The 27844-nt window shown below is 50.6% G+C and overlaps 2 protein-coding genes across 4 annotated transcripts in view; one reads left to right on the forward strand and one right to left on the reverse strand.

Moving 5' to 3' along the window:
* Positions 1 to 23489, forward strand: part of Megf8 (multiple EGF like domains 8) — a 58388-nt gene extending 34899 nt beyond the window's left edge. Inside the window, exons 31-41 of one of the 2 annotated variants that reach the window (XM_006988059.4) lie at positions 8127 to 8358; positions 9402 to 9525; positions 9634 to 9850; positions 10053 to 10267; positions 13893 to 14100; positions 14262 to 14421; positions 14758 to 14950; positions 15421 to 15591; positions 16005 to 16135; positions 17719 to 17851; positions 20696 to 23489. In XM_006988059.4, coding sequence (XP_006988121.1) covers positions 8127 to 8358; positions 9402 to 9525; positions 9634 to 9850; positions 10053 to 10267; positions 13893 to 14100; positions 14262 to 14421; positions 14758 to 14950; positions 15421 to 15591; positions 16005 to 16135; positions 17719 to 17851; positions 20696 to 21964 — 3053 coding nt within the window. In that variant the 3' untranslated portion in view covers positions 21965 to 23489. The remainder of the gene's footprint in view (positions 1 to 8126; positions 8359 to 9401; positions 9526 to 9633; positions 9851 to 10052; positions 10268 to 13892; positions 14101 to 14261; positions 14422 to 14757; positions 14951 to 15420; positions 15592 to 16004; positions 16136 to 17718; positions 17852 to 20695) is intronic. The other variant, XM_006988060.4, reaches the window with a different exon arrangement.
* Positions 23490 to 25704: 2215 nt separating this feature from the next.
* Cnfn (cornifelin) lies at positions 25705 to 27816 on the reverse strand. 2 transcript variants are annotated; one of them, XM_006988057.3, is made up of 4 exons: positions 27763 to 27816; positions 26462 to 26572; positions 26031 to 26167; positions 25705 to 25923 (listed from the first exon to the last, which is right to left on the reverse strand). In XM_006988057.3, the coding sequence occupies exons 2-4, from the start codon at positions 26568 to 26570 to the stop codon at positions 25834 to 25836; spliced, it is 336 nt and encodes a 111-aa protein (XP_006988119.2). In that variant the 5' UTR covers positions 26571 to 26572; positions 27763 to 27816; the 3' UTR covers positions 25705 to 25833. The 2 variants fall into 2 exon arrangements, with proteins under 2 accessions (XP_006988119.2, XP_076430200.1); XM_076574085.1 differs by lacking the exon at positions 27763 to 27816 and adding an exon at positions 27001 to 27180.
* Between the last annotated feature and the right edge of the window lie 28 nt (positions 27817 to 27844).

Below are 27844 nucleotides of genomic sequence, written 5' to 3' on the forward strand. Positions count from 1 at the left end.
ATGAAACCTACTTGGTCATGGTGGATAATTTTTTTGATGTGTTCTTGGATTCGGTTTGCCAATATTTTTTTTTTTTTTTTTTTTTTTTTTTTTTTTTTTTTGGTTTTTTCGAGACAGGGTTTCTCTGTGTAGCTTTGCGCCTTTCCTGGAACTCACTTGGTAGCCCAGGCTGGCCTCGAACTCACAGAGATCCGCCTGCCTCTGCCTCCCGAGTGCTGGGATTAAAGGCGTGCGCCACCACCGCCCGGCCGGTTTGCCAATATTTTGTTGAGTATTTTTGCATCAATGTTCATGAGGGAGATTGGTCTGTAGTTCTCTTTCTTTGTTGCATCTTTGTGTGGCTTGGGTATCAGGGTAACTGTAGCCTCTTAAAAAGTTTGGTAATGTTCCTTCTGTTTCTATTGTGTGGAACAATTTGAAGAGTATTGGAATTAGTTCTTCTTTAAAAATCTGGTAGAATTCTGCACTGAAACCATCTGGTCCTGGGCTTTTTTTTTGGTTGGGAGACTTTTGATGACTGTTTCTAGTTCTTTAGGGGTTATTGGTCTATTTAAATAGTTGATCTAGTCTTGATTTAACTTTGGTATGTGATATCTATCCAGAAAATTGTCTATTTCTTCCGGATTTTCCAGGTTTTCAAAGTATGACCTGATGATTCTGTGGATTTCCTCATTGTCTGTTGTTATGTCTCCCTTTTCATTCCTGATTTTGTTAATTTGGGTGCTCTCTCTTTGCCTTTTGGTTAATTTGGATAGGGGTTTGTCTATCTTGTTGATTTTTTTTTCAAAGAACCAACTCTTTGTTTCATTGATTTTTTTTTTTTTTGTATTGTTCTCTTGGTTTCTATTTCATTGATTTCAGCCCTCAATTTGATTATTTCCTGGCATCTATTTCTCCTAGGTGAGTTTGTTTCTTTTTGTTCTAGAGCTTTCAGTTGTGCTGTTAAGTCATTGGTATGAAATTTCTCCATCTTTTTTTTTTAATTTATTTTTATTTTTTTAATTTTATAATTTGATTTAATTTTACATATCAGCAACGGATTCCCCTGTCCTCCCTCCTCCCGCCCCCCCCCAGCCACCTCCCATTCCCATCTCCTCCAGGGCAAGGACTCCCCTGGGGATTTAGCTCAGCCTGGTAGATTCAGTCCAGGCAGGTCTAGTCCCCTCCTCCCAGGCTGAGCAAAGTGTCCCTGCATAGATCCCAGGTTCCAAACAGCCAGCTCATGCACTAAGGACAGGTGCCCATCCCACAGCCTGGATGCCTCCCAAACAGTTCAAGCTAATCAACTGTTTCACTTATCCAGAGGGCCTGATCCAGTTGGGGGCTCCTCAGCTATTGGTTCATAGTTCATGTGTTTCCACTAGTTTGGCTATTTGTCCCTGTGCTTTTTCCAATCTTGGTCTCAATAATTCTCACTCATACAATCCCTCCTCTTTCTTGCCGATTGGATTCCTGGAGCTCCACCTGGGGCCTGGCCGTGGATCTCTGCATCCACTTCCATCAGTCATTGAATGAGATTTCTAGCACAACAGTTAGGGTGTTTGGCCATCCTATCACCAGAGTAAGCCAAGGGTCGAGGGAAAGAGAGCTTAGGTGAGCATGAGATCCTAGCTGGATCAAGAACAAAGAGGGAGAAGAAGGAAAAAGAGACCATGATAAATGAAGACCCCATGGGAATTGGAAGAAGCAAAGTGCTAGAGAGGTCCCCAGAAATCCACAAAGATACCTCCACAATAGACTACTGGCGATGTTCGAGAGAAAGCTCAAACTGTGTGCATTTAGAACTATGAATTTTTCTCTTAGCACTGCTTTCATAGTGTCCCATAAGTTTGGGTATGTTGTACTTTCATTTTCATTGAATTCTAGGAAATCTTTAATTTCTTTCTTTATTTCTTCCTTGACCCATTGATGTTTCAGGTGGGCATTATTCAGTTTCCATGAGATTATAGGCTTTCTATAATTTTTGTTGTTGTTGAAGTCTAACTTTAAGGCATGGTGGTCTGATAAGATACAGGAGGTTATTCCAATGTTTTTGTATCTAATGAGATTTGTTTTGTGACCAAGCATATGGTCAATTTTTGAGAAGGTTCCATGGGGTGCTGAGAAGAAGGTATATTCTTTTGTGTTAGGATGGAATGTTCTGTAGATATCTATTAAGTCCATTTGAGCCATAACATCTGTTAGGTCCTTTATTTCTCTGTTAAGTTTCAGTCTGGTAGATCTGTCCTTAGGTGAGAGTGGTGTGTTGAAATCTCCCACTACTAATGTGTGGGGTTTGATGTGCGATTTAAGCTTTAGTAATGTTTCTTTTATGAATGTGATTTCCTTTGTATTTGGGGCATAAATGTTCAGAATCAAGACTTCATCTTGGTGGATTTTTCCTGTGATAAATATGTAATGTCCATCCTGATCTCTTTCGATTGATTTTAGTTTGAATTCTATTTTACTAGATATTAGGATAGCTACACCAGCTTGTTTCTTAGGTCCATTTGCTTGGAAAGCCTTTTCCCAGCCCTTTACTTTGAGGTAGTGTCTGTCTTTGAAGTTAAGGTGTGTTTCTTGTATGCAGCAGATGGATGGATCTTGTTTTCTTATCCATTCTGTTAGTCTAGGTCTTTTTATAGGTGATATTGATGGATATTAATGACCAGTGATTGTTAATTCCTGTTATTTTTTGTGGTTGTGTTGTGTTGTCCTTCTTTGGTGTATGTTGATGTGGGATTATCTATTGCCTGAGTTTTCATGGGTGTGTTTAGTTTCTTTGGGTTGGATTTTTCCTTCTAGTGCTTTCTGTAGGGCTGGGTTTGTGGTCAGCTATTCATTAAATCTGGTTTTATCATGGAATATTTTGTTTACTCAGCCTATGGTGATTGAGAGTTTTGCTGGGTATAATAGTCTGGGTTGGCATCTGTGGTCTTTTAGTGTCTGCATAACATTTGTCCAGGACCTTCTAGCTTTCATAGTCTCTATTGAGAAATCTGGTGTTATTCTGATGGATTTGCCTTTAATATGTTACTTGGTCTTTTTCCTTTGCAGCTCTTAATATTTTTTCTTTGTTCTGTATGTTTAGTGTTTTGATTATTATGTGGTGAGGGGACTTTTTTTTTGGATCCAGCCTATTTGGTGTTCTGTAAGCTTCTTGTATCTTCATAGGTATTTCTTTCTTTAGGTTAGGAAAGTGTTCTTGTATGATTTTGTTGAGTATATTTTCTGTGCCTTTAAGTTGGTATTCTTCTCCTTCTTCTATCCCTATTATTCTTAGGTTTGGTCTTTTCATGGTGTCCCAAATTTCTTGGACGTTTTGTGTTATGACTTTTTTGTCTTTGGTGTTTTCTTTGACTGATGAATCTATTTTCTCTATTGTGTCTTCAGTGTCAGAGATTCTCTGTTCCATCTCTTGCATTCAGTTGGTTATGCTTGTTTCTGTAGTTCCTGTTCGTTTTGTCAGGATTTCTATTTCCAGCATTCCCTCAGTTTTTGTTTTCTTTATTGTTTCAATTTCAATTTTCAAATCTTGAATTGTTTCCTTCATCTGTTTAATTACTTTTTCTTGGCTTTCTTTGATTTCTTCCAACTTTTCATTCATTTTTTCTTCTATTTCTTTAAGGGAATTTTTTATTTCCTCTTTAAGGGAGTTTTTTATTTCCTCTTTAAGGGTCTCTATCATCTTCTTAACGTCGTTTTTAGGGTTGATTTCTTCTGCTTCTTCTGCCTTGGTATGTTCAGGTCTTGCAGGTGTAGAATCGCTAGGTTCTGATGTTGCCATTTAGGTCTTTATGTTGTTACCTGTATTTTTGCACTGTTGCCTACTCATCTCTTCCTCTGCTGTGTGTAGGCGGTGTCTGTGTCTGAAGGCACCTCTCTTGTTCTAATTTTTAGTCTTGGTCCACTAGGAGTTCTTGGTTAAATTGGTGCTGTTGTGCTCTGTTTCTTTGGGAGCAGCTCACTCAAATCAGTGTTAGTGGGTTCTGTCTCAGGGAGCAGGGAAAGGTAGCTGTCTGGTCTCTGGGACTCTTGATGGGCAGGGCTAGGGGCTAGAGACCTGATCTGCCAGTCCGGAGATGGGGGCTTACCTGTTCCCAGTTGGTGTAGTGTACGCCTATGATTCTGGTGTATGGTTCAGTGGTTGGGCGGCACCTTCTTTTGTGTTGTCAGGTCACGTTTTGCTCATTCGTCAACTCCTCATCTGACTTTGTTTCCTCAGTCTGCAGACTGTAGGACTCTGAATCCTCTCCCAAATGGATCTCAGCTGAGCAGTTTGTTTAGTAGAGTAGTCTCACCAACACCCCCAAGTTGTTGGGTTTCATAGGATCGGCAGCTGGACCCTGGTTTGGCCTCAGACAGAGTGTTCAGATCTGTACTGGTCACATCTCATGGAGTTGGCTCCTTCCCTGGGTGCTGGGATTAAAGGCGTCCCTGTTCCAACCTCTTTTTTTTTTTTTTTTTTTTAAAGATTTATTTCTTTATTATGTACACAGAGGAGGGTGCCAGATCTCTTTACAGATGGTTGTGAGCCACCATGTGAGTGCTGGGAATTGAACTCAGGAACTTTGGAAGAGCAGTCAGTGCTCTTAACCTCTGAGCCATCTCTCCAGCCCCTGTTCCAAGCTCTTAATCTCCTTGTTTTCACTAACTCCTCAGTGGGTAATAGCTCAGTTTTTGGTCTTTATTATGACCGCGTCTCTGCCACCGCTCTGCCTGCCTCTGCAGAAATACTTTTTTTATTTAATGCGGAATGCATTGAAGGAGGGAAGAGGTCTTAAATACAGGATTACAGCACAGTGGGAGAACCCCGGAGGGCAGAAGTTCGCTACCGATGTTTTACAATCTTGCATCTAAGCTGTTAACGCCCATTATGCAGGATACACAGACAACGAACTTCCTTTAAGCATTCAGGAGGGTGGAAACTGGCAGGGAATTAGCATAGGGAGGATACCAAGGTCCAGGTCAGCAAGCAAGGCAACAGTTATCCAAAACGGGGGCCAGAGCCCTACAGATCCCCTTTTTACTAAAAAATGAGCTTCTGACTTAGGTTGCTTGGGACGTCAGCAGGTCACCTTACCCATCATGGAGATGCCTGCCCAGGCCACACAGGCGCTCTGTCTTAGGTTGATGAGTGTCCCCTAGGCATTATCGGTCTCTGAGTACTCATTATCGTACAGGATCAATCGTGTGTGAGTTGCAGAGTTAACTGCAAAGATCTCAAAGTGGCACTGGGCTTGCAATCTGTGTGTTCCACACAGAAAAGACCAACAGAAGTCCTAATCCACCCATAGCCAGTAGGCTAAAGGCAACTGAACCATTCCCTTCCTTAAGGAGCCTTACTGCAAATTGGAGTCCTTGTAAGATGATATCCCAAAAGTATATAAAGAACTCAAGAAACTAGACATCAAAATACGGAATAATCCAATTGAAAAATGGGCTAAAGAGCTAAACAGAGAATTCACAAAACAAGAATCACAAATGGCTGAAAGACATTTAAAGAAATGCTCAACATCCTTAATTATCAGAGAAATGCAAATCAAAACGACTCTGAGATACCACCTTACACTTGCCAGAATGGCTATGATCAAAAACACTAATGACAGCCAATGTTGGAGAGGATGTGGAGCAAAGGGAACACTCTTCCACTGTTGGTGGGAATGCAAACTTGTACAACCACTGTGGAAAGCAGAAATACTTTTTTATTCTGGTAATAAAAGTAATAGTAATCATTGTACATAATTTATAAAATAGGAAGAAAAACAAAAGCTCTGTAGCAACAACCTCTGTTGTAAGTAGAAAGTGTCCTTCCAGGTTTTCTGTTCATGGGTTAGAAATGGGCTTAAAGAATTGGAAATTGTAGGACTGGAGAGATGGCTCAGCAGTCACAAGTGCTTTCTGTGTATCCGTGAAGACTAGAGTTCAGATCTCAGCACCCACATAATGAGTTGAGTGTCCCACACATGCTTGTAACCCCAGCTCTGAGGCAAGCAGAGACAGCAGGGTCACTGGAGCTTGGTGGCTTCCAGAATAGCTCAGAAAACTCAGGTTCCAAATTCAGGGAAAGTCTCTCTCTCTCTCTCTCTCTCTCTCTCTCTCTCTCTCTCTCTCTCTCTCTCTCTCTCTCTCTCTCTCACACACACACACACACACACACACACACATTAAATAATCTTTTTAAAAATTGGAAGTTTAATATATAAAAATGTAGAATATACTGTAGAATAAACTTTACTTTTAAGAAGCTCAAAAGAAACTCCCAAAGTAAACAAACAAGCAAACAAAAACCACAGTGCTATTTATTTACTGACTATTATATCCTTTTTTTATATATATATATATCCTTAATACCCAGACTACAGTAATTACATGTTGGTGGAAGAATACAAAGGGGGAGTCTAGATAGTTTAGAACTGGAAGGAATTTGTATTTTGTAATAAGCAAAATGTTGACAGAGAGAGAAAGAGAAATAGGCATATGATTTGTTTTTTTCAATGCTTCTGAGACACTCAGGCCTTGCACATACAAGACAATTGCATTATCGCTGGTAGATTTAGGCAAGTGTTCTAGGACTGAGCCATGTCCCACACCCCTCATTTGTGGATTCTAGGCAAGCACTCTATTCCTGAGCCATACCTCCAGCTCCCAGCCCTGGGATCTCCACAACCGGTATTGCTCCTTGTAACTCCGGGCTCATTCTCCTCCTCTGCCTCCCTCTCCCCTGCAGAGCATAGGAATGTACTGTACATCACATACTACTCTCTTCCTACCAACAGACAGGTCCCTGTTCTCCCACATTTATCTCCTTGGCCTTATAGGTAGGATTCTGGATAAATGTTCCACCACTGAGCCATGCCCCCAGCACTCACTGAGGAATGTCCAATGTGAGTGCTATTGCTAAGCCATGACCTCAGACCTTATCTCGCCTTTTCATTGTATACTGTCATGGCTTGTATTCCTAGGACCTGTGTTCTGTGTGTTTTCTCTTTTCCTTTTTCCTTTCTCTCTCATGCTCTCTAATTCCCGTTTACTCTGAATCAGCCTTCCTAATATTCATTCTGTCTTAGATTTTAAAAAAACCCAGATATTAATTTAAATTTATAAGACATTTAAACCATTATATGTAATATGAAACTTAAACCATTTAAAAATGGTCTGTGCCGGGCGGTGGTGGCGCACGCCTTTAATCCCAGCACTCGGGAGGCAGAGGCAGGCAGATCTCTATGAGTTCGAGGCCAGCCTGGGCTACCAAGTGAGTTCCAGGAAAGGCACAAAGCTACACAGAGAAACCCTGTCTCGAAAAACAAAAAACAAAAAACAAAACACAAAACAAAACAAAAAAAAGGTCAGTAGAGCTTTGTGTTTAGCAGAGTACTTGCTTGGCACGCACAATGTCCTGGCTTCAGTTCCTAGCAAAACACACACACACACACACACACACACACACACACACACACACACACACACAATCACATACAGATAATTTATTATTATGGTGGCATTTAGAGCTTTCACTGTCACATAGTTTTTAGTGCTGTGTGACCACCATCTCCATCTGGGTCCAGAATCTTTGTCTTGCTCCCTCCTTTTGCTTGTTCGTTCTGTGCAGTGTTCTGGGTGGAGCCCATGCCTTGTGCTGGCTAGGCAGCACTGTGCCACTCAGCACTTCCCCAGCCCACTGCTAATCTTGTCTTTGCCGTTTTAAGCTTTCTTGATATTTTATAATACAGGTATGAGTGTTTGTCTGTCTATATGTCTGTGCACCACGTGTGTGCCGGTGCCCACAGAGGTCAGAAGGAGGTATCATATCCCCTGGAATCGGACTTACAGATGGTTGTGAGCCACCGTGTGGGTGCTGGAAACCTGACCTGGGTCCTCTCCAGGAGCAACAAATGTTCTTAACCACTGAGTCATCTTTCCAGCTCCCTCCTCTGTTCTTGTTCCTCTCTTCATATCGTTTTGCCTTTTTGCCTACCTTTCTGTTCCTCTCTTTGCTGCCTGATTCTCCAGTCCATCTGTCCGTCTCCTCTCTGCCTCCTGTCACTCTGTCTTCTCCACGTGTCCCTCCTGACCAGTCTTCTGGTGGCTCTCTTCCTTGTGTTTCCTGCTCTCTACCTGTCTCTGAACACCCCATCTTTCTTCAGGTCCAGCCTTTGTGGGGTCCCCGATGGAGGAGTCTGTGGCCCATGCAGTCGCAGCAGTGGGCAGCCGCCTGTACATCTCTGGAGGATTTGGGGGAGTGGCCTTGGGCCGCCTGCTGGCATTGACCTTGCCCCCTGACCCCTGCCGTCTACTGCCTTCACCTGAAGCTTGTAACCAGTCTGGGGCCTGCAGCTGGTGCCATGGTGCTTGCCTGTCTGGGGACCAGGCCCACAGGTAACCATAGTGACTGACAGTCCATTGCACAGTACATGCTGGTGTTCTCTGAGGCTTTAGGAGGTGGCCTGGACCTGAGGGAGGTCTTGAAGTTTGACTGTCTGGTTCTGGTTCATACATGGGGAAGTGAGTGATCATGAGAGGTGGAGGTGGTTGGGACTGCTCCAGTATGAGCCCTGCTTGTACCCTGAGGTCTCCCTTCTGGAGGAGCTGGGTGGGAACTTGGTTCTAAATGATCAGTGTAATTTGGAACCGCAAAGACTGAAAGCGGTGCTGCGCCCAGGGTATTTGCAATATCATCTGCACTGGCAGACATTGAGACAGGAAGGGCAAGTGGGAGCAGCTCAGAAAAGGCTTCCAGTACCTGCTGAGACCAAGCTCTGACCAACTCTACAGTTTCCTCACCTGCAGTTCAGGAATCCACACATCTCTGGAAGCCAATAGCTCCTTGGTTAACTCATGTTCCTGCTCTGTTGCTACCATGGAAGCCTGTTTATGGGTTTTGTTTGTCCCATTGTAGGCAGCAGAGCATGTCACCATGCATCGGGAGGTATTGTTAATGGGTTTGATACACAAATGCTGACACACCCACCCGTGAGCCTGTGCGTCATAACAGGACTACCAGTTGTTTTGTTTTGTTTTTTTTAAATCTGAATAATGCTAAAAATCCATGAGCTTCCAAGGAATTACAGACCTGTGCTGTGGATGAGGCAGGGGGATGGAAAGCTTCAGTTCAGAGACATTCCTGGGGTACCTCTGAGGGACTGAGAGGCAAGGGGGGTGGCACAGGGAGACCTGACCTCTATCTGTGTGAGAGGAAGGACACTGTTTTGGATAGGGATAGGGAGCAGGGGACAATTGGTAATGTCTCAGGTTCCAGTGGCAGGTGGACATCAGCCCACGTATCACCCATGGGTGGGGTTGACCAGGATCCTGAGGTACCACTTGGGACATGGTGTAGGGTGGGGTTCTGCTGGACCATGTTTAAGAGACAAAGCATGAGTCCTAGATGCATGTGAGTGAGCCAGTCTCATGCCCTCTAGGTTGGGCTGTGGGGTGCCTCCTTGCTCCCCAATGCCTCGCTCGCCTGAGGAGTGTCGGAGGCTGCGGACCTGCAGTGAGTGCCTGGCCCGCCATCCTCGGACCCTGCAGCCTGGAGATGGAGAGGTGTGTAGTGCGTAGAGGTGCTGGTCTCCACTGTGGTTGGTTGGGTAGGAAGAGCTATGTCAGAAGGGATGCTAAGCCCCACAGAGCCCACCGAGCCCTTGTCTGCAGCAGGCATCCACTCCCCGCTGTAAGTGGTGCACCAACTGCCCGGAGGGTGCCTGCATCGGGCGCAATGGGTCCTGCACCTCGGAGAATGACTGTCGAATCAACCAGCGAGAGGTCTTCTGGGCTGGGAACTGCTCAGAGGCGGCCTGTGGGGCCGCTGACTGTGAGCAGTGCACACGGGAGGGCAAGTGCATGTGGACACGACAGTTCAAGAGGACAGGTGAGTCTGTAGACATGGTTTCTAAAGGGGGCCTGGACCCCTCGGTCTTGGAGGGGAGCTGGGGTCTGAGGGAGGAAGGCTGGGGACGAGACTCCTGGGTCTAGGAGAGCAGGGCTAAGGCTTCCACCCTTGGGCCTGGGGGAGAAGAATGGCGGGGCCTCCTCAGGGAGGACTGGTGACTACCCTGTGCCTCCAACCCCAGGGGAGACTCGCCGCATCCTGTCGGTGCAGCCCACTTACGACTGGACTTGCTTCAGCCACTCTCTGCTGAATGTGTCTCCCATGCCAGTGGAGTCGTCGCCCCCCCTGCCCTGCCCCACCCCCTGTCACCTCCTCCCCAACTGCACCTCCTGCCTGGCCTCCAAGGGCGCAGATGGGGGCTGGCAGCACTGTGTGTGGAGCAGCAGCCTTCAACAGGTAATGCGCGTGTCCTGCTGCCCAACCCTGGTGTCCTTTCTCCTTCCTCTTGCCTGCTCTTCATCTCCTCATCTTGCACACCTCCCGCTATCGCGGTCACAGCTCAGTCCCTCCCTGCTCTCCTTCAGCCCCGTGTCCTTCCAGCTCTTATTTAGGGCCCCTAGATACTGTCCGAGAGGGCCGGGAGGGCCTGGTTCAAACAGGGCGGACGAGGACCTTGCTTGTCCAGGGGTTGAAGATGTGTCTGGTAGAGGTGGATGTACTTGATGGGCACGGGTGGCTAGGACTTAACTGTCTGCTACATGGTCTGCTTCTGGAAGGTCCAGGCCGTATCCACCTAGCACAGTTTAGCTGTCCCAGTAGCAGACAAAAACATTTGCCTGGCCTGCCTCAGTGGAAGCAAGTCAGATCCCCCTCTGTTGTCACCTCTATCAAGAATTGTCTGATTCCCACTGATGTCTGCTCATCGTGCACACCCTGATGGCCCAGGACCCAATGGCAGTGTGACAGCTCACCAAGCCACTGGGAACTGTGATTGGTTCAGCCATCCCCTCACCTTTCACCCAGTAGACTAGTGTGTGTGTGGAGGGGGGCAGGCAGGGATGGGGAGAAACTTCCATTTTAAGAGGGGATGGTAGAAAGATTCCAGCAGCGTCCTGCATGTCCCAGCCCATGAGGGCCCAGCACAGAGGACTTCCAGCTTCTGGAGCGAGATGCCTCACCTAGGGGTGACACATTGGCTTATTTACCTTCTAATCAAGTCCCAGGCTCTGGGCCTGGGGAGATGGCTCACTCAGTAGAGCAGTGCCCTTTCAAACACAAAGACCTGAGTTTCATCCTCACAGCCTACAATAAAAACGTCCAGGTGTGTGGGACTTGCTTGTGATCCCAGTGCTAAGGAGGCCCCTGGAACTGTGTGGCTAGCCTAGCCTCCTCATGAATTCCAGGCCAGCGGGAGACTAACTCAGAAACAAGGTGGACAGCCACGTATGTGCGCACACACAAAAGCTCAGCGGGGCCTGGGTTTGGATCTAGCATGGGTGCTGTAATCCACATGGATCCTCTGCAAGAGCAGTATGTGCTCTTAACCTTAGAGCCCGATTATTCTGAAGCAGGAGAATGAAGCTGTAGTGTGGTGATGCGTGCCTTGTAGTTCTAGTACTCAGGTGGCTGAGGCAGGAGGGCTGCAGATTCCAGGTCAGCCTGGGGTATGTGGAGACCCCGTCTGAGGTGTCGGGGAGAACAGAACTTATGAGAATTTATCCCATGGCTAGGGCACAAAAGTGTTGGGCTCCTTGGCTGAGATCTGCTCCCCAGGCTCCCCTCACAGCCGGCCCAGGTCTCAGTGGGCTTGGAGCTCTGGCCACAGCCGTCAGGGTTTCTATTTCAGGATTTCACAATTGCTTTGTTTCTTCCTAAGTGCCCTTGGGCAGCCAGCCCAGATTAATCTCATCCATCTTATATTTCATATAAGGCCAACCACTAAATAAAATGCTCTTGTACCCCATGGTATATTCCCAAGGGCCCAGACCTCATTCTGTAAGCAGTCTGGGTCCCAACCAGCAAGTGATGGCTTATGAATTGCAGACTGGCTTCTCACCCAAGACAACTCCTCCACCTGCTGGATGAGTTGGAAGTAGCCTGTTTGCCCTGAAGCCAGGCCCAAGTTTGTTGTAAGACGTTGTGGCTTGGGAGCTGGAGAGGCACCTGAGTGATTAAGAATATACTGACAGCACTGGGCTGTGGTGGTAGCGCACGCCTTTAATCCCAGCACTTAGGAGGTAGAGGCAGGCGGGTCTCTGTGAGTTCAAGGCCAGCCTGCTCTACAGAGTGAGTTCTAGGATAGCCAGAGCTATGCAGAGAAACCCTGTCTTGAAGAAATAAATAAATAAAAACTTAAAAAAAAAAAAAATCCAGGCGGTGGTGGCGCACGCCTTTAATCCCAGCACTTGGGAGGCAGAGGCAGGTGGATCTCTGTGAGTTCGAGACCAGCCTGGTCTACAAAGCGCATTCCAGGAAAGGCACAAAGCTATACAGGGAAACCCTGTCTCGAAAAACCAAAACCAAACCAAACCAAAACAAAACAAAAACCAACACTAACAAAAGGCTCTGGCTGCTCTTCCAGAGGACCCAGGTTCAGTTCCCAGCATCTACATGGCAGCTCACAGCTATCTGTAACTCCAGGATCCAGCACTGTCATGCAGACGTACATCCAGGCAAACACCAATGCACATAAAATAAAAATAAACAAGTTATTGAAAAGAAGCAGCAGCAGCAACTGTGGTTTGTAACCCTGCTGCTCATGGTACCCACTCTGTGTCTGTCCACTGCCTTCTTTCATGTGTAGGAGACAAGTGTCTAAGCAGGTAGGGGACAGAGACTCTATCAATATAATGGGATCTTTGGGCCACAGGAGTCTCTTTCTTTTAATCTTTAAAAATTACTCATTTATTTGGTTTTTCAAGGCAGAGTTTCTTTGTGTAGCCCTGGCTGTCCCAGAACTCTGTAGACCAGGCTGGCCTTGAACTCAGAGATCCACTTGCCTCTGTCTCCCCAGTGCTGCGATTAAAGGTGTGTGCCACGACCACCCAGCTAATTTATTTCTTTGTTTTTATTATATGAGGTTTTTTTGTTTGTTTGGTTTTGGTTTTTTGAGACAGTTTCTCCATGTAGTTTTGGTTCCTTTTGTGGATCTCGCTCTGTAGACCAGGCTGGCCTCGAACTCACAGAGATCTGCCTGCCTCTGCCTCCCAAGTCCTGGGATTAAAGGCGTGTGTGCCACTGCTGCCCAGCTTATATGGGTTTTTAAAATATTATTATGTGAGGATTTTTTTTTTAGTGCACTAGGCTGGCCTAGAACTACTGTTCTTCATAACATTTACTTATTTATTCTTTTGGGGAGGAGATGCATGCATGTAGAGGTCAGAGGACAACTTGTCAGTTCAATTCTTCTACCATCCATATGGGTCTCAGGGGTCAAACTCACCATCAAGTTTGGCAACAGGTGCATTTATCCTCTGAGCCTTCTTGCCTGCCTTGGCCTTGAACTCTATATTTTCCGGCTTCTGCCTCCCAGGTACCAGGATTGCTCAGCTCCTTTTGGGACATGGGTAGAAAGTTCAACAGGGCTTCCCAGGCGTTCATCACAGCCCTAGAAGCTGCCGCTCTCTGTGCCTCACTCTCCTTGGGATGTGACTGATGGCTGATGGCTGCCTCTGTGTGGCTTGCTCTCTTCCTGCCATTCCTTCCACCCCATTGACTCGTCAGCTCCTCTGTCCAGTGCTCTCCCAGCCTAGGGCTCTGTGATCTTTCCAATTCCAGACTCCTGACCCCATTTCCATTGTTTTTAAACATAAGGTCTCATGTAGTCTAGGCTGGTCGTGAACTCATTATGTAGCTGAGGATAACCTTGGACTCTTGATCCTCTTGCCTTCACCTCCTGTCTGCTGGGATTGCAGGCATGAGCTTCTATGCTGGGCTCATCCAATTCCAGTCATGATGTCTGGTTAGAAAGGCTCTGAGGGAGCTAGAGCCACGGAGGGTGGGGCCTGGGAGGAAACGGTCCAGTCTGGGAAGTGTGTTTAACTCCCGTTCCGGTCTCTCTCCTCCTCACTTCCCTGGACAGTGTCTGAGCCCCTCCTACCTGCCCTTGCGATGTATGGCTGGAGGCTGTGGGCGGCTGCTTAGAGGGCCGGAGAGCTGCTCCCTGGGCTGTGCTCAGGCCACACAGTGTGCCCTGTGCCTGCGACGACCCCACTGTGGCTGGTGTGCCTGGGGGGGCCAGGACGGAGGTGGTCACTGCATGGAAGGTGGCCTCAGTGGTCCCCGAGACGGTGAGAAGGGTGTGGGAGCTGGGCAAGCTGGTTGGCCAGGGGCACAGAACAAACCGGAGAATGGTTCTGATTTGGGATTCAGAGGTGGGGGGTGGGGGTGGCCCAGGTGTCTGGGGCACGTGGTCATGCCCCACGTGAAGCCCTGTGTCCTCTGGGGCCAGGGCTAACATGTGGACATCCTGGGGCATCCTGGGCCTTCCTGTCCTGCCCCCCGGAGGATGAGTGTGCCAACGGGCACCATGACTGCAATGAGACTCAGAACTGCCACGACCAGCCCCACGGCTACGAGTGCAGCTGCAAGACAGGCTACACCATGGACAAGTGAGGCTTGGCTGGGGCGTGGCAGGAGGAGGGGCCGGGCAGACAGACGGGGAAAGGGTAGTGGGGGCAGTGAGGACGGGAGGAGATACGACTGGAAGAAAATGGAGCCCAGGTTTACAGGCGGCGGACCAGATCTATGAGACAAAAGGGCAGTTGCCCAGCCCAGCATGCAGGGGACAAAATGGCTGGAGAAACCAGGAAAGAACGAGTCTCCAGGAGAGGATAGTGAATAGGAGGGCGGGGTAGGGAAGACTCAGGGTGGGCAACCTGTTGAAAGGGTGTGGGGCAGTGGGTGAGGTCTGCGTGCCCTGCCCTGGTCTCTGCTTGCCCCAACAGTGTGACCGGCCTGTGCCGCCCTGTGTGTGCTCAGGGCTGTGTGAACGGCTCCTGTGTAGAGCCCGATCACTGCCAATGCCACTTTGGCTTTGTCGGCCGCAACTGCTCTACTGAGTGTCGCTGTAACCGCCACAGTGAGTGTGCAGGCGTAGGGGCACAGGACCACTGCCTGCTGTGCCGGAACCACACCAAGGTATGTGACCTGCCACCAGCACCTCAGGCCCTGGCCTAGAGACCCTCAGCCTGTGTGTAGAAATGGTTTTTGCTCATTTTTAAAGTATATTTTGGTGGTGCTGGGGATGGAACCAGGATGTTGGACATGCTAGGCAGGGGCTCTACCCCTGAGTCACACCCCAGCCCCTCACTGGGGGATTCTAGGCAGGGGCTCCACCGATGCCGCTCCGCCCAGCCCTTGTACTGAGGCATATTGAGGTTTATTTCCAGTCCTGAGAAGCCATGAGTAGGGAAGGGATGGGAGAGCCCTATTCTGGGGAGATGTGAAAAGATTTGGGGGGGGGGCAGTGTGGTAGTGGATGGGGTGTATGGAAGCTTTGTCCCTCGGGGCTGCAGTGCAGCTGGGATGGGCCAGACCAGGTGCCCGGCCCTTGTGTCCCCTGATCCATGTCCCCCAGCCCTTTCGATGGCACTGTCCTGTGTTACCAGGGTACCCACTGTGAGCAGTGTCTCCCACTATTTGTGGGTTCAGCTTTGGGAGGCGGGACCTGCCGGCCCTGCCATGCCTTCTGTCGAGGGAACAGCCATGTGTGTGTCTCCAGGAAAGAGCTAGAAATGGCCAGAAGGGAGCCAGAGAAGTACTCCCTGGATCCAGATGAGGTGAGGGAATGAAGTCTCTACTCCTAAGTCTGAGGGAGGAGGGCTGGGCCTGGACCCCTGGGTCTGAGGGAGGAGGGCTGGGCCTGGACCCCTGGTCTGAGGGAGGAGGGCTGGGTCTGGAAACTGAGTCTGAGAGAAGAAGTTTGGGCCTGGACCCCCAGGTCTGAGGGAGGAGGGCTGGGGTCTGGACCCCTGGGTCTGAGGGAGGAGGGCTGGGCCTGGACTCCTGGTCTGAGGGAGGAGGACTGGGCCTGGACCCCTGGGTTTGAGGGAGGAGGGCTGGGCCTGGACCCCTGGGTCTGAGGGAGGAGGCTGGGCCTGGACCCCTGGGTCTGAGGGAGGAGGCTGGGTCTGGACCCCTGGGTCTGAGGGAGGAGGCTGGGCCATGTCTTTCTGTGTCCTTGCTTGGTCAGATTGAGAACTGGGTGACCGAAGGTCCTGGTGAGGACGAAGCCGTGTGTGTGAACTGCCAGAATAACAGCTATGGCGACAAATGTGAGAGCTGCCTCCACGGCTACTTCCTCCTGGACGGGAAGTGCACCAAGTAAGAGGAAGAACTCATCCTTCTCACTAGGAGGAACGCTGGGAACTAGACCTCCCTTGCCTAGCTGTTTGTCAGTCAGAAGCCAGTGAAAAGGTGCACAGCTACACAGAGAAACCCTGTCTCAGAAAACAACAAGCTGGAGGCCAAACAAGGGCTGAGGAAAACGAGGCAAACCCAGCTGAGAGGTTTCTCACATCAGGAGTCTGAAACACAGGCTACAGAGAAACCCGGAAGGAGACAGTGGGTCAGAAAAGGCTGCCGGGAGGGGAGTGGAGCCCAAGACCACCTGTGCCTGCCCATCTAAAACTTCCGAAAACTGTGGAGTCCAAGCCGATTGTCACCTAAGGGCCCTGTGGCCTGGGGCAGTGGGCTTGACCTCTGAGAGCCTGGGAGGTCATGGGCATTTGGCACAGGCCACGGCACAAGGGATGGCTCCAGCCCTAAGGTGGAGGGTCCTGCTTGACAAAGTTCCAGCAAAACTTGGCCAAGAGGTTCATTGCTGGTCTAAGGCTCTGCTCTCACTGTGAGGAGCCGTTGTTTGCATAATGGGGACTTCTCTGCTTATGCAGCCCCTGGGGAAACACGTTCATGTTCCTGAGGGACACTGAAGACAGGGGTCATGGCCTGAAAGGAGGGTCACAGAAGGAAGAGCAGTCCTTGTGCCTCAAGGATATCAATAGGGCAGATTCTAAGATATGTCTTGCTCAGCTCTGAATACAAGATGTCACAGGTATATCTGTGGTGCTATACTGGAGCCTATACAGAGGGACCAAGAATAGTGTGAGTTGCCAGGAGGTGGTGGCGGCGCACGCCTTTAATCCCAGCACTTGGGAGGCAGAGGCAGGTGTATCTCTGTGAGTTCGAGGCCAGCCTGGTCTACAGAGTGAGTTCCAGAAAAGGTGCACAGCTACACAGAGAAACCCTGTCTCAGAAAACAACAACAACAACAATAACAAAAAGCATAGTGTGAGTTAATAAAAAAAAGAAGGAGATACCAGGGTCTTCCTGTTTGGGAGCGTATAAAAAGAACAGGCCCCTACTAGAAAACTGAGAACAACAACAACAACAACAACAAAAATGCTATAATCAGCCAGTTAAGTGCTTATTATGAGATATTTTGTAAAGCTTGTATTTTAGGAAACATCCAATGATTCTACACATAACTTGGTTAAGGTAAAAATAATTTCAAACTGTCTAACGTATTGTAACCCTGTGAGCAGGCAGCCTAGGCACAGGCTGTAAAGGCAGAAGGTCTATGCTGTGCTGAGAAACTTTCTGATTTGACAGAGCGGTCTGAAGATGTTGTTTCAGATGAGACTGTCTGTTTTGTATGTGACCTTTTCACCCTGGGCGTTTAGTGGGGAGTGAAAAGGAGATCGGGGCTCTGGTGCTTGCCAGATGACTTACACAGTCAGTATGCTGCACACATAAAGAATCCCTCTGGATGGGAGAGAGGTGCTGAGCCCTGAGGTGTGCGTCGGTCTCTTCCTCCCCATGCCAACCCCACACCGCCTCTTTGGGAACTGAACCCTGCTGAGGCTGGACTTCGCAGGCATTCACCCTCTACTCTCTTCCACCCTCAGATGCCAGTGCAATGGCCACGCGGACACCTGCAATGAGCAAGACGGGACCGGCTGCCCGTGTCAGAACAACACCGAGACGGGCACCTGCCAGGGCAGCTCTCCCAGTGACCGCCGAGACTGCTACAAGTACCAGGTAGGTCTGGAAAAGCCAGCTCCTGTGTCGCAGGAGCAAGAGGCCAGAGCTGGGTGAGGGGACTCAGGGCCAAGCCTGTGGCTGTGAGTCTGGTTTGGGATGGAGAGCATCGTGTAGACTTGCTGAGCCCTGGGCAGTCATGCAGAGTCCAATGTGGGCCTCGGGTCTCTGACTGTGACAGATTGTAGGCTGCAAGTGCCAGAAACCACCTAGAGTGGCTTAAGGTCTGAAAACAGGTCTGGCTGGGCACAGTGGCACATGGCAGCTCTTCAGGAGGCTGAGGCAGGAGGATCTTGAGTTCAAGGGTTATAGAGAGATGCTGTTTCAAAAACAGTACATTCTGAGGATGTGGATTAGCTAGTAGAGTTCGCCTAGCATATGTGTGAACCCAGGCTTTGATCTCCAAAACAGCACAAACTGAGTGTGGTGGCATACATGTGACTCCAGCACTTGGGAGGTAGAGAGAGGAGGATCAGAAGTTCAAGGTTAGCCTCAGGTACATAGAGATTGTGAGGTCAACCTGGGCTACATGAGACCCTGTCTCAAAACAGCAGCAGGAAGAACAAGAAGAGCCTGTGTGGTCCGGGGCCTGTGTTTAGGAATGGCTGCATTGGGAGTTCCCAGAGTGATGTCAGGATGTCCTGTGGCTGACTCTGCTCCCCTCTGTGGCAGCTGTTCTTGCTTCCTCACACATGGCTTTCCCCATGAGGTGGCCCCAGGCTGACAAGGGGCTCACTCATTCATTCTAAACTTAGATTTAAATCCCCTTTGGGAGCAGGTCTGATGGCTCCAGCCTGTAATTCTAGTTCTTAGGAGGCTGAAGCAAGAGGATTAATGTCAGTTCTAGGCCTGCATGGTGCAAGACTCAGTCTAAAAAAACCTAACACAGAACCAAATTCCCCTTAGGTCTGTTTCTCTTTTCCGAAGCAGAGAGGCGGGCTGGCTGCTGTGTCCTGTTCTTCCCGCCCACCCTCTGCAGGCCCTTTCTGTCTCACTTGGTCTTCTCTTGTCCAGGAACATAACTGTCTGTCAGTTGAGTTGTAGCTCCACCCCAAACGCAGCAGTTTCACAAGCCTCGCTGATCTCTGCCCTTTCCATCCTAGACCAGAAACTTTGCTTTACTGATGAATGATTGAAAGGTTCATTGGGGATGCTGGGAAGATAGTTCAGTCAGCAAGTGCCTGCTATACAGGCATTAAGACCTAAGTTTGTAGCCAGACACGGTGGCGCATGCCTTTAATCCCAGCACTTGGGAGGCAGAGGCAGGTGAATCTCTGTGTGGACTCAGAGTGAGTTCCAGGACAGCCAGGACTGTTACACAGAGAAACCCTGTCTCTGAAAAACCAAAACCAAAACCAAAACCAAAACCAAAAAGGACCTAAGTTTATGCTTACACATACATATGCACATGCACTTGCACAAAATTCACTCACACATATACTACACACACACACACACACACACACACACACACACACACACACACACATGCATAAAAAGCCCATTGAGGGCCTAGAAGCATGCCTCTATGATGGAGCACTTGCCTAGAATCCCCCAGTGAGGGGCTGGGGATGTGGCTCAGTGGTAGAGCAATAAGTCCCCTTATATTAGGTTTACAGATGTATGCTGCTGTGTCCAGGAAAAGGAAAACCAAAAAACAAAAATAAAACCCTCAATAGTGTCAGAAATATCTTTTGGTCTTTGCTAGAGTGGGCTGGAGATCAGTACAGACTTTCTCCATTCTCTGTTGGCCGCTCCAAGTAGTGTTTATTCGGTTCTAATAATTATAGCAGTAATAGCCAGTATGTGGTGAGCTGCATGCTGTGCTTTGGGGGCAGTAGCTTAGCCCAGATGTGGAAGGCTTGTCAAGGCCTCACAGGGCCTTTGGTAGAACGTAGACATGAGAAGAAGAGGCCCAGGGACACTAAATGTCCTAATTCTGCCACAGTGGCTAGTTGAGGAGAGCCTGTATGGACTGGAGTGGTTCCTGCTGAGTTACAAGAGTTATGATAGCTTGCCTCTATGCCTCCATCCCTGTATTCATTTCACATATGCTCATTAAGCACCCAGTATATTCCAGACACCATGCAAAGTACTGGAGCCCCGTAGATAACAAAGCAAGCACAACGTCTGTCCTCTGGGAGTAACATTCTGGAGGAGGGAGGTCAGGCAGTGGCCAAACAAGCAAGGAACATGGTGTTTGGGTGATGGGTAAGGTTAGAAGAAAAGCTTCAGGAGAGGGGGATGTAATGCCTCATGCCTGTAAACTCAGTGCTTTGGATGCTGAAGCAGGAAGATGAAGAGTTCAAGACCAGCCTGGGCTACACAGCAACACTCTGTCTCAAAAAGCAAAACAAACAGATAAAAACGCTAGACGTGGTAGGTATGATGTCAGGACTAAAGAACGCCTTGGTAAGAAGGTGACTGTGACAGGTAAGTGGACCTGTGGAGACATCTAGGCAGAGAGCATCAGCTGGTGCAGAGGCCCCGAGATGGGCGTGTGCCTGGCAGTTCAGAAGAAGCCAGGCGGTCAGGCAAGGCTGGCCAACTCTAAGCCAAGGGCCATGGATATGATTTCAGTTCTCCGAGCAAGCCTTGGTTCCTATCTGAATGCAGAGGACGCATCTCAAGTTCAGTGAGGTCAGGTCACTGGCAGAGGGCCATATAGCTAGTGAGGATATACAGCCAGGGTCTCACAGAACTCTTTATGGCTGAGCATCAGCTCCCCAGGCTGGGGTGCAGTTAGGGTGCTGCTGGGAGCACAGTGCAGTGGCTGTTGGGAATTGAGGGTCTCAGCACTGAGCTCAGTCCTGATGGCCACCTCTACTCCTGCCCTGTCCACAGTGCGCCAAGTGCCGGGAGTCATTCCATGGGAGCCCTCTAGGTGGCCAGCAGTGTTACCGACTCATCTCAGTGGAACAGGAATGCTGCCTGGACCCTACTTCCCAGACCAATTGCTTCCATGAGCCCAAACGCCGGGCCCTGGGTCCTGGCCGCACAGTACTTTTTGGTGTGCAGCCCAAGTTCACCAACGTGGACATTCGCCTGACACTAGATGTGACCTTCGGTGCTGTGGACCTCTATGTCTCCACCTCCTATGACACCTTTGTGGTCCGAGTGGCCCCTGACACAGGTGTCCACACTGTACATATCCAGCCTCCCCCACCTCCCCCACCTCCCCCACCTCCTGCTGATGGTGGACCCAGGGTGGCTGGGGACCTAGGAGGACTGGGGACTGGAAGTGGATCGAGTACTCCGGTGGAGCCACGAGTCCGGGAGGTGTGGCCCCGGGGCCTGATTACCTACGTGACAGTGACAGAACCGTCGGCAGTGCTTGTGGTTCGAAGTGTGCGGGACAGGCTGGTGATCACCTACCCCCACGAGCACCACGCCCTCAAGTCAAGCCGCTTCTACCTGCTGCTGCTGGGCGTGGGAGATCCCGGTGGACCTGGTGCCAACGGCTCGGCGGACTCACAGGGCCTGCTCTTCTTCCGGCAAGACCAGGCTCATATTGACCTGTTTGTCTTCTTCTCCGTCTTCTTCTCCTGCTTCTTCCTCTTCCTCTCACTCTGTGTGCTCCTCTGGAAGGCCAAGCAGGCCCTGGACCAGCGACAAGAGCAGCGTCGGCACCTGCAGGAGATGACCAAGATGGCCAGCCGCCCCTTTGCCAAGGTCACTGTCTGCTTCCCTCCGGACCCTACGGGCCCAGCCCCTGCTTGGAAACCAGCTGGCCTCCCACCTCCTGCCTTCCGCCGCTCTGAGCCTTTCCTAGCACCCCTACTGCTGACAGGAGCTGGGGGGCCCTGGGGGCCCATGGGAGGGGGGTGCTGCCCACCAGCCCTCCCTGCTACCACAGCTGGACTCCGAGCTGGACCCATCACTCTTGAGCCCACAGAAGATGGCATGGCTGGTGTGGCCACTCTGCTGCTCCAGCTGCCTGGGGGCCCTCATGCTCCCAACGGGGCCTGCCTTGGATCAGCCCTTGTCACGCTGCGGCACAGGCTGCATGAGTACTGTGGGGGTGGTGGGAGTGCTGGAGGCAGTGGGCATGGGGGTGGTGGAGGCCGCAAGGGGCTGCTGAGCCAGGACAATCTCACTAGCATGTCCCTTTGACCTGTCAAGGGTCCTCTTCCACAGTCACCTGTGGGAGCCACTCTGGACAGTCCTCAGAAACCACTGGCTCCCTTTCCCCAGGGTTCCCCTTTGTTTCTGCATTTAGTGACCCGATTTATTGAGCTGCTGCTTTGTGCCCAGCGCAGTTGTGGGCACAGAGGAAGGCAGGAGGTGAGAGGCGCTTCCCTGATGTGGTGGGACTTGGGTTCTTGGAAGGAGACACACACACATGCACACGTACACTTCTGCACACACTGGTTCAGAGAAGAAGAGTGTCTCAGTATTAGCAAGGTCTGACACCGAGGGATTGTGGGTAAAGGCGACTAGGCATTTGGAGAAACTAGGCTGAGGAAGGCGACGGTCTGAGAGAAGACCTTTGGGAAATGAATTCAGAGTTGAGGAAACCGTAAGGCTGAAGGTCCTGAGGCTGGAACCAGTTTGTTTTATTAGGAGAACCAGAAACCTGGTCACTGCAACCCAGATCAAGTGTCAGAGGCGGCCTGGGACAGTTGGGACCGTGGGTTTTATTCTCAGAGCAGTGGGAAGCTGTTGGTCAGTTCTGTGGGGGGGAATGAGGAGCTCTGTCTGTTCAAGAAGTACCCCGGCCATGGAGTGAAGGGTGGGCTGGAGGGACAGGAGAGGTTGCCGTGGGTAACAGTGGCAGGAGGAGGGTGGCGGCGGCGATGGGGAGTCAGGATCAGGCGCAGGGTGAGTGACAGGGTGGGACAGTGGTGCAGATGGTAGGGTGAGGAAGAGGACATATCCAGAACGGCCACTTTATAGCCTGGGCCATCGGCGGACAGTGAGGCCATTACTAAGATGGGGCAGGCTGGGGCTTGTGGGAAAAACAGAAGAGTCTGGTTTGGGCTTGAGTCAGGTCTGCCTGGGGCTTCACACAGAAAGCACTTTGAGTATTTCAACAGGAGGGATCCAGGGTAGTGAACGAAGGCCGGCAGCTATTGAGAAGACACAGTGTAGCGTCCTTTTGTGCATTGGGGTAGGAGCAATCAGCTGCTACTGCTTGCCCTGGGCTGGAGGGACAGTGGAGACCTGAGCCCGGGATCACCAGCTGAGGCTGGAAATTCAGGCTTGTTTCAAGGGAGCCTCAGAGGAAAGTCCTCTGCCTGAGATGCCTCACAATCCTCTCTGGCAGGTGTGGGATGGCAGTGGGATGGGGGACCCGGGAGGGACCGTCACTTGGCTCTCTTTCTTGAGTCTTTGGGGCTCTCCCCGCAGGCCACTCCCACCTGGACCTCCTTTTTGGACAAAGGAGCTCTTCTAACCTTTGAGGACTCCCTTCCCCCCAATCCCAGGCAGCTCCCTGAGCTTGAGACTCTTGCTTTCCCAAGACTGCAACTTCCAGGTGCTGTTTTGGCCCTGGGGTGGGGCTTGGGCCCAGCTTCTTCCCCTTGCTGGGGTTACCCCAGGCTGAGAGGCCCCTGCTGCTGTGTGCATGTCAGATAGCAGGGGTCACATCCCAGCAGCCGGAGAGCAGCTGAAGCAGCAAATAAAGTGTGGGCAAGTCTTGGTTGCCTTCTCTGTGCAGGGGAGGGAGGGGTGGGTTCCGGGTGAGTGGAACCTGTGTCCTCGTGTCCTGCTTTCCCTGGGCTGGAGGGACAGAGTTCAGTGGTGGAACCTGTGTCCCACCTCAAAGCCGTGTATCCTGAGCCTGGCTCTGCCCATCTTTGGCAGTGGAAGCGGGCCACAGCGGGATCTCTGGTTCCCCAGAAGCGAGATGAGGGAAACAGTGGGCAGGGGCATCTTTGACCCTGACACAGTTTGGCTCAGGAAGAAACAGACAGCCTGTGTCCAGGCATTGTCATTAGACAAGAAAAACCTGGGGTATAGAACACAGAAACCATACTATTTCAACTGGAGGAACCGAGCATGGAGAACTGGTAGTGCTGGTGAGGGCAGCAGCTGGGAAGACACTGAACAGTGTGGCAGCGGGGGTGCGGATGGGCATCCTCTGATTGAAGCGTACTCAGCATCAAAGCTGTAAAAGCACCATGCTTAACCATCTTAGCCTTCAGCCCCTGGCTATGCCAAAACCTCAGTGTGAGGGCAGGTTTGGGTCTGAGATCTCTGCCCTCAGCCTCACCCCGGCATGGGTCTTTTGCTGCAGGTGCTCAGCAGTGCACCTTCTCTGTATGCCTTCCCCAACACAAGTCACTTTCTTCAGTGCACAGCCAAGGACATGGCAGATTAGACTTGAGAGATGTTCATGTTGCCCATGTGGCTCATGAGTGACATGGGGGTTTCAGACGTCAATGGCCCCATGAGTTTTGCCTTTATGAGAAGATGGTGGCTCCTACCCTCTGAGGTGTGAGCGTAAACTTGACTTTTTAAAAAAAGATTTATTTATGTGTATGTGTAGACGCACATGAGTGCAGGTGCACAGGCAGGCCAGAAGAGGGCCTCAGATCCCCTGGAAGAGTTATGGGGAGTTGTAAGCTGCCATATAGGTGCTGTGAACCAAACTCAAGTCTTCCCCAAGAGCAGCCAGTGCTCTTAACCGCTGAGCCATCCCTCCAGCCTCCAGAATTTTTACAAATTAGGAACCACTACCCTCAGAGGAGAAAACAGGCTCAGAAAGGTTTACAAACTCAATAAAGTAATACAGAAGTGGCAAGGTTAAGACGATCCAGGAATTCTGAGACCCAAGCATGTTCAGTTAGTTCCTTTGGCAGTGAATGTCACCATGTTGAGTTAAGGAGTATGATGGACTAGCTTGTCAGGACAACCTTTGGGGGTCTTTTCCCCAAAGGCCCATCTTGTCTGGAGGCTGATTATAGGGGACTCAGCGTCCTCTCCTGCTCTCTGGGCATCATACATGGTGTGTGCAGGTACAACACCCATGCACATACACATAAAATTAACACCTCCCCCCCCCCCCCCCGCCCTAAGACAGGGTTTCTCTGTGTAGCCCTGGCTGTTCTGGAACTAGCTCTGTAGACCAGGCTGGCCTTGAACTCGGTGATCTGCCTGCTTCTGCCTCAACAAGTGCTGGGATTAAAGAAGTGCACCACCACCACCTGGCCTAAAAGTCTTTTAAAAAAGAGTCTATAGATCCTAAACAGGGGACAGCATTGTTTGAAGAGTGTATGTCTTTTTTTTCTTTCTTTTTTTCCTTCATTTTAAAAGCTTTTTTTTTTTTTTTAAAGATTTATTTATTTATTATGTATACAGTGTTCTGTTTGCATGTATCCCTGCAGGCCAGAAGAGGGAGCCAGATCTCATTACAGATGGTTGTGAGCCACCATATGGGTGCTGGGAATTGAACTCAGGACCTCTGGAAGAACAGCCAGTGTTCTTAACCTCTGAGCCACCTCTCCAGCCCTTTAAAAGCTTTTTTATTTGAGGCAGGGTCTCAGTGTGTGGCCAGGCTGGCCTCATACCATGCACCCCAGGCAGCCCCGGCTCCTTCTAAACTTCCTGTCTTAGCATGCTGCTGGGATTAGAGTAGGCTCCAGCACCTACCCTAAGACCTCTTTCTTGTTTTGCTTATTTTCAGCATGTAGGTAGAAGTTCAGATAGGCCATCTGAAGCTTCAGGGCTAATGGTTTCACTCTGTGAGATGCCTACAGGGAGACTCAGCAGAGTCATCTGTGCAGCCTGTCCTATCAAACCAGTCTTCTGTGATACACCTAGACATCTTTCATGCATCCCACCTCCCTCAGCACACCTCCCACTGCACCCAGATTCCTTTCCTGCGACAATAAAAAGCATGTAGGCGGGGCTGGTTTTCCGGTTTTTATTGTGGGTGTATTTTTTTGGCGGTGGCACAGGGGCAGTGGGACAGGCTTTCCAAAGAGCACCCCTCCCCCCCAGGAGGCCAGGCGTGACCAAGGACTCGGGAGAGAACGTCCTTACTCGCGGATCTTCAGTTCCCGTGCCATCTGACAGAGGGCGCAGGGCAGGCAAAAGGTGAGGGTAGCCCAGTCGTGCCCGACGGAGCCCTGGAGAGCGGCAAAGAGAGAAACCGATAGAGGTCAGGAGCTTTGCTTTGGGGTCCCAGCCGCAGGTCCCCAGTGCTCAGTCCCGGTGGTCCTGGATTGGCACGCACCTGGATGTGGTAGCGCTCCCGCATGCCTGTGCGTAGAGAGTGCAGGCCTCCGGGCAGGTACGGCGCGCAGCAGCACTCCCCGAAGTCGTCAGAGATGCGGCAGGCGAGGCACAGTGGAGCAAAAGTGCCGCACAGACCTGGACGGGGCGGGACGGTGGTCAGGGTCCCGACCGCTGTGCTAGTCCCCGGGGGAGGGCACACGGAGGGGATGAAGGTCCCCGGAGGACAAGTGTAGAGAAGGAAACCCAAAGAACCAAAGTAATTAGGGTCCGGAGTGGGGAGGACTAGCGGCTGGAGAGGGAGTGAGGTCACCATGAGGAAGGAGGCTGGGGGCTAGATGGTGAGATCGCAGGCGGAGTGAAGATTGCAGAGCCCCACAAAGAGGGAGGTTGAAGGGTGTAGGAAGGCTTTGGAGGAGTTGGGGCACTCACAGACGGGCATGTCGTTGCAGCAGTCGGTGAGGCCCGTGTGCCAATCGCTGAGCTGTGTCTGGTAGCAGGTATTGGCACACTGAGGCTGACTGGTCACTGGATAAGACATGGCTGTGGAGGTAGGAGAAGAGGGTCAGCAGGCATCCTCACAGGGCCTTCCGGCCCACCACATCCCTGCCACCCTTCCTTCTGCCGGGCAGTCTGGGCAGGCCACCTGGCCGCCCACTTGAGGAAACATCACTGTACCCCTCCCATTCCCATCTGTCACATTTGGTCATCATCACCCCTAGTCTGTCCCTGTTGCTGTTGCCAACTATACATCTGGTTGAGCCAAGGTTGGGAGAAAAAGTGGGCACCACAGTTGGGCAGAGCCTGGACTTGCGACCACCTCCTCCTTCACGACTGGGCTCCAGCATTTCAGGGGCCTCTGGGGTAGAAGCAGGTGCCATTTATCTTCGAAGCCAGGGTGCCCAGGGGAGGGAGGTAGCCAGGTTCCTGCCTGGCACCTGGAAGGTTGTTGGTCCATCCAGTGATCCCACCTTTGCCTTTCACGTTGTCGTGCATCTCAAACTGCATTTCGCTGGCCCTGAGGAGGTGGCTGCTGTGTGGACGGCTGCAGGGGATGGCTACCGCAACGGAGTCTGTCCAGAGGATGCTGGATACTGGGCAAGGGGCTAGGGCACTGGGGGTGGGGTGGGGTGGCTGGACTCTCGAGGGAAGGGAGCTGAAGAGAAAGAGGCTGTGTTAGCCTGTTAGCTAGGAGGGGTAGGGTGGGGCGAACAACTCGCCCATCTTTCAAACAGCTGCCCGACAGATCCCGGAGGACTCTTCTTGGAGCAGAGGCAGAGAGAGCAAGAGACAGGGACAGGTGTGGCAGAGACAAGGTGGGAAAGAGCTCTGAGCCAGGTGCCCACGAGACATCGCTAGTGAAACCCACAAGTGAAACCCACAAGTGTAAAGTGCTTTGTTGCCTCTGCAAGCCAATTTCACGGAGGGCTGTAGGCTCAGAGATGAAGAGAAGTGTACTGTGTCTGATGGACCAACCCAAACAGGCTAGGAGATTGGGTGCTAAGCCCCAGAATTTCTAAATTCAACTCGGCACCAGTTTGGCAGGCAAGACTTGGAAGATGGGGCGTTGGGAGAGAACAAGGTTCCTAGTTACTGACAGTCAAGAGACTGAAAGTCAAGAGACAGAAAGGAGACTGTGAACCAGGTAGGTGGAGGAGAGAGAGAGCCAAGGGGCCCTGCCTGGGAGCAGAGGCTTTGGGGAGAGAAGGTGCTCCTACCTGCAGACCACTCACCTGCCGTGAGGAGGTGGAGATAGAGGTTCTTGGTGACTCGCAGACACTAAGTTCTCAGTGTCAGGCCAGGAGCTGCTTATAT

Source organism: Peromyscus maniculatus, chromosome 1, assembly GCF_049852395.1.
Source record: "Peromyscus maniculatus bairdii isolate BWxNUB_F1_BW_parent chromosome 1, HU_Pman_BW_mat_3.1, whole genome shotgun sequence".
NCBI lineage: Eukaryota > Metazoa > Chordata > Mammalia > Rodentia > Cricetidae > Peromyscus > Peromyscus maniculatus.

What these genes read in the sequence shown, in the direction of transcription:
- Cnfn (XM_076574085.1), bottom strand. Translation starts at nt 27,037, where the DNA reads ATGCAGTTTGAGATGCACGACAACGTGAAAGGCAAAG. An exon ending in CGACAACGTGAAAGGCAAAG is followed by an intron (nt 26,573 to 27,000) that starts GTGGGATCACTG and finishes CTACCTCCACAG; the next exon opens with CCATGTCTTATCCAGTGACC. An exon ending in GGGAGCGCTACCACATCCAG is followed by an intron (nt 25,924 to 26,030) that starts GTGCGTGCCAAT and finishes GCCGCTCTCCAG; the next exon opens with GGCTCCGTCGGGCACGACTG.